At 35.0% G+C, this 12,393-nt stretch overlaps 1 protein-coding gene across 5 annotated transcripts in view; it reads right to left on the minus strand.

Annotated features, from left to right (window-relative positions):
• The window catches only part of METTL25 (methyltransferase like 25), a 64,329-nt gene that overhangs the window by 20,748 nt on the left and 31,188 nt on the right, over positions 1–12,393 (minus strand). For all 5 annotated transcript variants that reach the window (XR_012654493.1, XR_012654494.1, XM_075058095.1 and 2 more), the window contains exon 6: positions 1,799–1,893. Coding sequence is in view for 3 of the 5 variants with exons in the window: in XM_075058095.1 (XP_074914196.1) it covers positions 1,799–1,893 (95 nt within the window). In the remaining 2 variants the exon portion in view is untranslated. The remainder of the gene's footprint in view (positions 1–1,798; positions 1,894–12,393) is intronic.

Here is a 12,393-nt window from a genome sequence, read left to right on the forward strand (position 1 = left end):
AAATTATCTGACACAACAACAAATTAGATAGCAAACCAAAAATGCCTCACCACTTATGGGTCATCGTCACCTTTAGTCCCCAGACTCCACTACAGTCAACAGGACTGCTTGTCTCTGAACCACCGACTTCTCCTTAAGTTTTAGAACTGATCTTGTATTTCAGACTGTTCTTCAAACACAGTTCAAGCAGTTGCAGTTCCTCTGTTTCAAGGCTTTGCCCAACTTTCAGGTTTGACTTTTGCTGTATAAGCTATAGCTCTCATACCAGCACAGATCTACTGCTGCTTAGAAGATGGATGTGGGTTCTAACATGTACTGGAAGGGTCTGAAACTGAAACTCTCATCCAGAACCTTTAGTCCTTGGCACTTTAACCAATTTGAATGACATCTACTAATGAACGTCAGTAATAACGCTGAGTGTCATTGCTCAGTAAATTCAGTTTCCCCTAGCCAGCCACTCCCCCTAGGAAGCTGCACTGCGCTGTCTCCCTTGTACCTCCAAGAAGGCAAGGAAAATCCTAGTAATGAAAAATGCATAGAGGGAATTACAAACATAATAACAGTAGAAGTATCTAGTGACACAGGAGAACTCTGCCTTTCGTGAATGTTTAAACAAAAAGAGTTTTTAACTGCCAAATTTCTGTGATTTCTGTGAAATCTAAAATAGATATATATGGCATGATCAGTACTGTCTCTTGGGCATCATTTGCTTACAAAATTTATCTTCCTACCACTGTTGAAAAACAGCCCAAACTTCTCCTTTCCAAAAGAAATGGAATGGGAAAGGAAATAGCTAATGTGTCAGCTGAGGAAGAATTGGTATTGTATGACACTGACAAGAAAAAGAGAAAAGGCAAATCCCTTTTAGAAAGCACTTTTTGTGATAAGTTTTACAGCATCATCTCTAAAAGGAACAATTTTTTTCTTGCACCTTGCCAAGGGTAATACATTTGAACCTTTTGAATACTAAACAACTGTCCTTCTATACCTTCTCCTGATAGCATTTAATTATCATGTTAGTTCAAGTTTACACAAGCTTGATACATTAGCCTATACTGAATCTTTAGTCTACACTGTTCTCCATAATGGAGGTACAAAGCTAGCAGCAGAAGCTAGCCAGAACCTGATGCAATTCATCTTGACATCAGAAATTAAAAATTAATACAGGAAAGGAATAGCAGTCTTCCAACTGAAACAGTGGTTGAAATTTTCAGTACATATCTGTTTTTTCAAATTAGACAACAGTTCACCATCCTGTCTTGATGAGGTTAGGTCTTTAAAAGCACTTTGTCTCTTGGTACAATGTTAAAAAGATGTTTCCAGTCTCTTAAGCCACATGGATTTTACAGCTTTTCTAGTTTTTGGAATAGACAGGTTTGTTTAGGTTTTAAACAGTCAGAACATTCAATATTATGAATCATGAAGGCGTTGGGGGAGTTACTGATTGCAATCCTTCTACAATTACCTTGTTCCCGCCTAAGTCCTTGGCCAGTAACTATTACCCTGAGGGGTTACCTTGTTTAGGTTTCAACAAAGGTTTGGCCTTTCTGTCCACTCTTAAAATACATTTCTGTCAATACTAATTTTTTCATGCCTTCAGCAAGTATAAAATATATAAAGCTGGAAGGTCAATACTATTTTTTTAAGATACAATTCATCATGCTTACAACATTAATGATGTTATTCTGTAGAGTCTTGGATTAAAGTCATGGCTCTAGGATTAGAAGCCAAAAACAATGAATCCTATAACATCTGGATAAAGCTCTCTGTAGGAAAAAGAAGAGAAGGAGAATCATACCAAGCATGCTGACATTCTAGCATTGCGACCACAGCACCAGCCCTCATCCTTCAAGTACTGACACATGGGAAATCCCCACACTTCCTCTGGGCATTCTGCAAAATGGAGAAAAAAAAAAATAGGCACAGCTTTCATGGGCTATTTTTCTCTTACTTACAGAATGCACAAGGTATTGAGCAGGAGGAACAGTAGTAAATGGTAGCAGAAACACTTTACTAGCCCAGTACCAAAAACCATTGCTAGTGTTATAAAAAACCTATTTTCCCCATAACAGATGTTTTTGGTTTATGCTGAATTTCTGATCATTTCACATTTTCCAAAACTCTTTTAAGTGAGTGTCTTTTATGAAAATCCACTGAAAAAAAGTTCCAAGGGCCAAGACAAGAGTTTGCAAGTACTCATGGCAGCCCATGCCATGCCATGAGTCACAAGATCGAAGCCGGGCAGTCGTTCAATGTAGCAGGACTTCAGTATTGCTTCTCATTGGGTTCTTCCTCCACCATAAACATCTTTTAAACATCACACAGAACGATGTGTATTTATTTATTTCAGTTTTGAAGGCCCACGCTTTGCTGCGAGGCAGAATGTTTGTTTTCCAGAAAAGAGCAGCTGCAAAGGCTCTTGCTGTTTCTTCAAAACATGGAGAAGCATTTGCATCACAATCTGTGCTCAGTTTGTTTCAGTATCATTTATATTTTGAATAACAACACAATTCTTCATGTTTAACACTAATGCAAATGTGGGAAAACTAAAGTACGGGCATTACTTTATAGATGTTCATAATACCTAGTTTTAAATGTAGACAAACTACATTGTTTGAATTTTCATTAGCACGTTTGTCAGCTGATTTTTTGGAATGCTGAATAAGAATTACTACTTTCTTTAAAAAAAAAAAAAACAAATTGGCTAGGATCCTGGCTTTTTAGCATAGAAAGATGACTCGGGCGTATTTAAAGATAAATCATGTAATGGGGTTAAAAAAAGGACAGCAGAAATACAACTCTTTAAATTTACCAACAGTTTGAGATACACACATGTAAGCAGAACTCATTTCATGAAAGTTAAGCAAAGAAAAAGGGAAATAGGAAACTATAAAGGATACCACCCTCCGCACAGCGAAAGCCCTCGGTTTTCTAGCAGTAGTCCCCAGCCTTTGCTGATCTCTAGAGAGTAACAGCAAGCAGGTAATCTTCTGCAGGCAACCTCACAGTTTGCTCTCCTTTTAACCCTGAGAAATGTCAGAGGCTCTTAGGGCATGAATACTGGTTTGAGGACCACGATTTAAGAACAGGATTTTAATTCTGGATAATTAGCAGAAGGAGAAAGAAAATTCCTTTAGATATAAAGACGAAATTTGACAAAACAGACTGCAACTGGTTTCAGCACTAGAAATGTACTAAGAATTTTTAAGTGCCTCATGACAAGCTATAAGACTTTAATTAACTTCAAGTCTAATTATTGAGTACATGGAATAAAACTGAGTATTTCTACTGCCGGGATGGTAATAAGAACTTATTTAATATATTATTTGCAAAGGAAACAATGACTACCATGGTTCCTATTGTACCATTCACACTAATAAGTCTTTCTAATATATATGTTTAAATATTTCAAAATAAAAATTTGCAAACTGAGTTAGAAAGATGAAATAATTGATCTTTTCAAGTAATCCCTTCTAATTTACACCCTGTCCTCTAGGCAAACTAATCATCCATGCAACTTAAAGTTGCTGCCCGCTGAGCTGCAATCTCAATATTAGTGCACTGTACTCATGCATAATTCTGAAGAATTTATGACACCTTTGAAAAAGATAATCAGGCAAAGCACCATCTTCATTTAAATTATTGGAACTGTAAAGTAGGAGGAAAAGAGAGGGAAACTAATGCACTAACTGAAAATATTTTGTGTATATCCAAAGTTGACCACATATCTACAATACTGCTTTGAGTTCTATTTATTTTTCCATATCCAATCCACTCTCAAGCACTCTGATTAAAAAAAAAAAATTGTAGGATGAATATATTGCCATAAAGTTCATATATTTATCAGCTACATTTTAAAAACCTGGAAATTCTTTTAATACCTGCAACTATTTTCAGATATACTTGGTATTATATAGCTCACTAATTACCATATTGTGCTTCTATCTGACCACACAGCAGCTGTTCTAAACTGTATGAATCTCCAACGTTCAAGCAACATTTTAAGTATGGGTATTCTATGGGAGATTTCACAGCAAACAGCTGAAGTGTTCAATAGAGCATGAAGCAATCATGTTATTATAATTCAGGATAGAGGAGCCAATCAGACAGAATTCCTTCCATGAAAAGTTAACAAAATCGGGAATTCTAGATAATCATTTGATGAGCTGAACTGAAGCTATTCTATAATCTTAGAACCTATTAATTAAATAGCTATGACTTTACCTCTAAGCTGACCTCTTAAAAAGACTAAATCATGCATTTAATAAAAAGAATTGCTGCAAATATTGCACGAAAAAAAAAGACCTGGGGAAAAAAAGGGTAATTCTGTTATGTTCTAGAACAAATCTATAAACCAAACTATAATTTTAATGTTAATCACTTACAGAGGATGAGAACATAGGAAACATGATAGAGTTAAAGCAGCATCATGAACAACATGAAAAGTTGTATCCTAGTTCAGCTTTGTAGAACAGGATGGTTCTTTGGAAATGCACACAGATAAAATACTGATTAAGGTAGCTTGAAGATAACTTGCTGTAATTGTTCACTGTCCCCATAAATTGAATACATCTGGCAGAAGTCAGAAAACATTCTCATCAAAATCACCCAGTCACACACAGCAGGGTAAGACAAAGTGTAGATTACACAGAAACATCTAATGCTGAATAAAACAGAAAAGAACAACTCCACCCATTAGCCAAGGAACAAATTCCTATTATTTCCCTCTGACTGAGTTTAGTAACATTCGTATTTTCATGCAAGAGTTGTTTAAATGTATATATTTAAACAAACTAATACTGTCCTTACCATTGTTTTTTGATAGTAAAGAACATTTTTCTGGTAGCCAATATCTCCTCTCCTAGAAAAGGATTTTAATAGGAACTTTCCAAATTTTCACTAACTTTTTCCCTTACAATTTTTTCATCTCTTTTGAAAAAAAAGAGGAAATTCATGGATCTTAAAACATAGGTGGGAGAATCCTTCTAAATATTCACATACTTTAAGCAATCCTTCAATGGATTTACTAACTCTTCTGTGACCACATAGATGTCTCATGACTAACCCTTCAGCAGCTCATTTCTTACACTCCTCTAACAGGCAGACATGTTATACGTTTTGAAGAGAATATACTATATGGAGAAGCTGTCTTCGGTTTATTACATACTTGGAATCCTGTGGAGGAGATTAACACTTGGGAAACAAGTGCAAATACATCCAGATGCCAGCCAGAACAGAAAAATTTTCCCAGAATTTTTCACTCAATGCTGCCTAGCAAAGGAGAATACAAAGCCTAAGGTCTATATTGGTAAAACATTTTAAATTTAAATAAATGTAAAGTCTCATACTTTAACATCAGCTGAACAAGACTGTATTTTCTATAAAGTATGTCAGATTACGTTTCCACTTCTTCTAGGAACCCAATACTACTACTGCTTTTTAATATTTTGTCAGAACAAAGTTCTTATTTCTTAACTTAGTCCTGGAAGTCATATGTCATTTCCTGTTTATTTTTTATTATTTAGAACATTTTGTAAGACCTTCAGTAAATTGCTCTTAAGTTTTGTATAGGAATTGGACTGCCATTTTGTGTCATTTTTGTAATACTGCAATAGTAGCAGCATATACCATTTGGTACAGCTGTATTATTTTGAACTTTTTTCATAAAGGATTTTCTCCCTTTCTATTCAGCTTCCAAATGAAAAAAAAAGGCAATACAAATGGACAGCTGGTACAGTGAAAACATTATACTGAGTAGTAAAAAAGTATAAATCACAACAAATACATTATATGTTTACAATTAGGTCAGCTACAACTTCCCTCATCATGATTTAATTCTGTCTGGATACAGAAAAAAGCTTCAAGTGAGCGTGATTGTGGTTACCATCCTATTCACAGATACATTAAGACTCTTACTGGCTCAGTAGTGTTTCAAAGAATTTTTTTAAAAGAGTTGTTTAACTAACAAAACAATTAAGTGTAGCTAGGAAGCAGGATTTCCAAAATACAGAAAACACTCATTTTTCTATTTATGTTTCTGTTTCTGGTAGTTATAGAAAAAAATATCTGGCAGCATAAGTAAGATGAAAGAATTTTACTAGCTAATCCTTCTGTATGTGCACAAAGGTTTCCAAGGAAGATCAAGAGAATGGGACAAGCTTCTCCACTATCTTTAATATTAGGCCTTCCATAGTTCTTCATCTGTAAGCAAGATACTACAATTTCTAGTGTGTTAACATTTAAAATTTACTTTGCACAGCTTTACAGCACTATATAGTTTTTAAGAGACAAAGGACCAACAGGTTTTATTGTTACTAGACAAATAAGCTTAACTAGGGCTCCATGTAGTCTTGCAGTTTCTTGTTTATTGTCCTTTGCTAACGTGTCATGAAAACGTATTTGCATTTACGCTTCCCATGGTTTTACTTTCTTGCAATTCCCAACTGTTCTGAACTGCAGTTTCCAATATACCAACTAATTTGTTATGTTTTCTGCTTTACCTTCTGGAAGACAGAGTTTTATTAAGATAATGTATTGAATGCTATTTGCTAAACTCATCCTGGCAGAAACAGTCCAAATTTTGTCATGAAACAATGCCTATCCCAATGGTTAATGGTTAATTTATGGGAAAAAAAAAAATATTCAGGGCTTTGTTTCACTTTTGTGGTATGGTATAGATGATTATAATGTCTGTTTTGAAATTCTTCATCTGCTCTTTAAAAACAAAGTGACACAAATAAGTTATGAAAAATGGCAAAGTACTATAAAATAGAAGATTCTGATTTTTTTAAAAATGCACTTTATCTTTCTATTCTATTTTAAGATTTTAATATTTTCTAGTATATACATAATGACAACAGAAGAGATTTATTTTCTAGTAATGAAGTTCATCAGATCGTAAATAGCATGTGGCAAAGAGAAGGCAGAAATATCCTTTTAGTGCACAGGCTGAAGTTCCCATTCTACTTACTGTATTTTGTTTAAGAAATCATGTTCTCCTTAAAAAAAAAATATTGCATATTTCATTCATAAACTTTACCTTTAATTAGGCAATTTTTATTGAAATGTTGTGAAACACCAGTCTTGAATTTTTCAGCATGAGAACATAACTTCAAGAGAAAGACAGCTTATTCTAATTTAGTACTTATGCTGACAGTACACCCACAGCTAGTGCTGTATGAAACCACTCACACAGTAGTTTTTAGTGACAGATATCTTAAACTTCCTTTAAAAATTACCATTAAGACTGAAACCAGTTTCTGTATTGAACTTCACCTATCATTTTTTCTTGTTTATTTTAATACAGAAATGTACTAATGATTTGAAATGATAATATTAAATTATTAATATGAAGATTTTGAAATGTACTTCAAAATGGTTTAAGTATTATCAGTAGTTCCTAACAATACCATTCAGTGAGTTATCATTGCAGTATAATCTTGTCAGTTTTAAATACTTAAATATAGCTTTGTCTCTTACCACTTAAAAACTGCATTGGATAAAAACACCTACATCTACATTTATTTGTGAAGTGGGATCAATATCAGCCCACGTAAAATATTGCATGCAAGAATGTAATTAGTTAATGTAGAAGTATTCCTAAGAGAACCTTAATTCCTTATTATATTTTCTTATTTTTTTTATTACATTAAACCAGTCACATGTCCTACTCATTTGCTATTATTTTGATATTAATATCTTTGAGCTGATTCCTTCCTGATGTTTTAGTGCCTTGTCTTTGCCCATCCTCACAGTCTCTACCCCCAGTTTCCAAATTCCACTACAGTTATAAAGTATAATTCCCTAATTTGCCTTTCTACTGCAGTGTATGATTTAGGTATTTATGATGATAATCCCCACTGATTCAGTGAGCTGTTTTTCAAAGGTTTTATTGATTTTTTTTTTTCATTTTCTCAATTTCAAAGCACAAGAAACCTGGAGTTCAGACACTTATTAATTAACTTCAGTTGCATTTTTGTACTGTACATTATTCACATCCAGTGTACTTGAGTGTCTATGATCTCCTTCTGTGATCACAAAAGAAAAAGGAAAACAAAGATGAAAATAAAAGAAATGCAAGACTATGCAAAAGCTCCATTTTGAACCACTCCTGGGCAGCTAGAGAATACTCAAGGCAAAAATAAAAGGAGTGCCAATTGTACAGAAAAAGCACAACTGCCTGAAGATCAGACACAGCTGTCAGTGTGAGGTAATTGTGCAAGGACTGCCAAGCACATTGAAAAATCTCTATATTAATCATATACCTGTTGGCCAACAATGCTTTGGGATTCTCGCCAAAGACAAACAGATAAGAGTAACATGACATGGCACCTAAAACCTGTACATGGCTGAATCTGCAAGGCTGGCACTAAGATCTGCTCTCCAGCTGTTTAATTCAAAGAGCAATACCTGAGAGATAACAACCATAGGAATCATGTCCTTGCTTGGGTAGTTCCTGCCATACTGATGGTCAGATAAAAAAAAGCTATAATTATTCCCTTTCCCCTTGTTCCTAATTATCCTCTGTCCCACCATTCCTGGTTTAGTATTTGAAGTTGTTAGAAAATCAATGTATCCTTAAGAGTGTACGGTAAATGGCCAAATTGCATCTTTACCCATATAAAAAGCTGTGATCTAAAAAGTCTTGGCAGGATCTCCTTCTGTCTAACTAGAGCCTTCCTTCTTCCAAGGACTATAGCCAGCATTCCTAGAAGTGTAAAGCTAAAGAAAAAAAAATTAAAAAAAGCAGGGCACATTTGAGAACTGTAAATGGCATTATAAATTTAAATTAATTTCCCTTCTTCTCTACAATTTTTTGATCTCAGTTTCATCATAGAACCACAGAATTTTTAGGTTGGAAAAGACCTTTAAAATCATTGAGTCCAACCTTAAACCTAACACTGCCAAGTCCACCACTAAGCCATGTCCCCAAGGGCCACATCTACACGTCTTTTAAATCCCTCCAGGGATGGTGACTCCACCACTTCCCTGGGCAGCCTGTTCCAATGCTTGACAGCCCTTTAGGTGAAGAAATTTTTCCTGATGTCCCATCTAAACCTCCCCTGCTGCAACTTGAGGCCATTTCTCCTTGTTCTGCCACTTGTTACTTGGGAGAAGAGACCAAACCCCACCTGGCTGCAACCTTCTTTCAGGTAGTTGTAGAGAGCGATAAGGTCTCCCCTCAGCCTCTTTTTCTCCAGACTAAACAGCCCCAGGTCCCTCAGCCGCTCCTCACAAGACTTGTGCTCCAGACCCCTCACCAGCTCCATTGTCCTTCTCTGGACACGCTCCAGCACCTCAATGTCTTTCTTGTAGTGAGGGGCCCAAAATCGAACACAGGACTTGAGGTGTCACCTCACCAGCGCCGAGTACAGGGGGACGATCACCTCCCTGCTCCTGCTGGCCACACTAGTTCTTTTTGTTCTCCTTTTTTTTAACTAATCAGATTCTTTAAAAATATTATTAAAATGTTCTTTATAGAGAGAGGGATTTTTCTGTCTATCACTCTGAAGACAATAACACGTGATTAGTAACTGAAACACATTACTGAAAACTAAAAGGAAACCTTGCAGGGCAACACCAAGCGAAAGACGAATGAATGGTTCCTGACAGTTTTACGTCAGCACCGGCATTTCAGTTGGGGCCACAGCAAGGGAGGGAGGGAGCCCCATCCTTCTGGAGTTGCTGCTGCTCAGAAGGCCCTGGACGACTTACAGTCAAGCAAATCAGAGAAGCGGAGTGAGGATGGAGACGACAAGCTCAGGCTCAGAAGCAGCTCAGTGAAGAAGCAGCCTGGTCTCCCCGGAGAAAACAGAGTTCCTTCTAGTACTACCAACAAACCCAGGAACTGCCATAAAAGTTGAGGTTAGTAGCTGCGACAGGAAATTAAAATAAATTCGTTGCTAACGCTGTATTAAAAGATTGCTTTTTAGACGTGTTACCTACTCCTAGGAACTTAGCACCAGTCATATTAAAAATCAACAACAGAAACATGGAACTCCAACACAAACACCCAGTGAATAAGATTTGATTTGCACATTGGCCTTTGATTTGGACATTTATATAGTGCATTAAATACTATGCCATTTCCACTTCTATGATTCAAGAGACAATAGTCATTTCCCAAATGCAGAAACCAAAATATTTACTAGTAAAAAGAACATTATATTCTGGTACGTCAATTGTAACTACAATATTAAAAATTTTACATTTTTGCAAAGTGCTAATTACAACTGTATTAACTGGAAAGAAAAATTACCCCTAATTTTTAAGTTAAATTACCTGGAAAAAAACTCATCTTTACTGGTAAACATGGTAAATGTATAAATTCTCTTTAGTGCAAAAATAAAATGGAGTTATAGGATACAAAATACATAAACTGCCCTAAAAACATACATGCTAAAGGAAGAGTATTTTTATATAAACTCTTTATACTGTGATCAAATATTTTTCTCAATTTTCTTATGTATAAAAACTTATTTTCCTAGACTGGACAATGGAATATCCTGCAGTTGCTTTTAATAAACTCCAGACAAAAGGGAGATGAATTTCAATACCGGCAAAGGCTGTTTTATACACTAGACTTGTCTACTTCTTTCACTGAGAGAAAACTCCCACTGAAGCCAATTACCACCTTTTCATACTACTGGACATCTCTCATAGCACTCAGTTAGCAAGGCGTGACACAAATTTAAAAAACTAAAAGAATTTATATTCTAAATCAGACAAATCCCATTTGCAAAGTAGGAGAAAGAGGTATAATATATGCATAGACACAATATGTAGCTATCCTTATATATCTTTTAATATAACCAGTAACATTAATAGAACTATATTTTATACCTCCTACTTCTAATTCTCCTCATCCCAGTCATCATTAGCTGGCAAATTTATGTAATATCTCAGTGGAAATAGGTCTTCTGGAACAACCATGAGATATGCCTATGTAAGAACTGCAGGAGTGGATATAACATTATTATAATACATCAGAAGTCTTCTGCACGACAAACCCTGTAACATCCAAGTTGGAATTAACACTCAGAGGTCACACTGTACATTAGATTTTTCTCACCAAGGCCCTGAAATTGCAATACTCAGTACAGAATATTATGCTTAAAAGGAACCCTGCTGAAGTCATTCAAATACTACAAATTGTGTAGCCTACTTATATGCCATAGACTGACGGATTAGAATATGTTCAATTGTATATTTATGTTGACATTATGCTACAGAGATGTGTAAAAAGGCAATATCCTAAGAATTATAAAAATCAATCATCGTCACTGAAACTGTGGAAGATACATTAAATTACTTCCCAGAAACTATATTTCAAGATGGGAAAAAGTTTTCTGAAGTTCTGTATTTGAAAATGGCCTTTGCTTTCAAAATAAAGCTTTTTCTGTCTTATTTCAGTTTGAAAGATCTTTTCTATTTGTTCTCCCTTGTCAAATACAACAATGTTTATTTGCCTAGTTTGGTATAAAATGCACAATGCAAGAGATTTTATGTTGAAACAAACCATTTTTTTTCTGTTTCAAAAAAGGTCAATAGACAATTATTTAATACTTTGTTTTTTCAAAAACTATTATTATGTTCTGGCAGATGTTACTGAAATAAGTGGTATATTGAACATGTGTAGTTCATCATTTTCATGATACTTTGTTTCCAGAGAATTCATGTTAGAGTCCTTAATAACTGCGGGAGAAACAGACATTAGTTCACATACTATAAGCTCTCTGCTCTTGACAAACAAAGGCTGTCACTATGCACAGAAGTCAGGGAAGGAATTACCCTATTCAGACCAGCAGAAAATATACAGCGACATTGTGCCTCAACAGTGTTATAAATACTACCAACCAAACAGGAGATTAATCTTGCTTACCAAGGATTTATAGCTTTAGTAATTCTTCTGCTCTCAGTATAATTACTCTTTTTGCACTTGATCTCAATAACAGTCATTATAAAAAAAGTGAAGTTTTTTTTTTTTTCAGCTACGTAATTTTTATTATGTTCTAAATATTCTGACTCCATTTCAGAGCATGAAATTGTTAGGGTATTATTCTGAATCTCCTTGAGAGAGCACAAGCCATTTAACTGTGTTCTGCACAGTGACAGAAGAAAAAAGGTTATTAACAGAGAACTTTCTTAGGTCAGTAGTGTAATTGGCACAGGCAAACAACTTTTTTCTTTCAATGGTTATAAAAGTAAAAAATAATTCTGTATGTTCTTTGATAATAATTTGAAAAGACCTCAATTGTTCTTTAACTTTAATCTCAAATCTCTTTGACCTTTCGCAGATATCCGAGTGTCTACAGAATTTCTTATAAATAGATAGTACTTATAGGACTATCATTGTGATAAAGCTATAAAGGATTGCACAAGGAAACAAAGCAT

Source organism: Buteo buteo, chromosome 26, assembly GCF_964188355.1.
Source record: "Buteo buteo chromosome 26, bButBut1.hap1.1, whole genome shotgun sequence".
Classification (NCBI taxonomy): domain Eukaryota; kingdom Metazoa; phylum Chordata; class Aves; order Accipitriformes; family Accipitridae; genus Buteo; species Buteo buteo.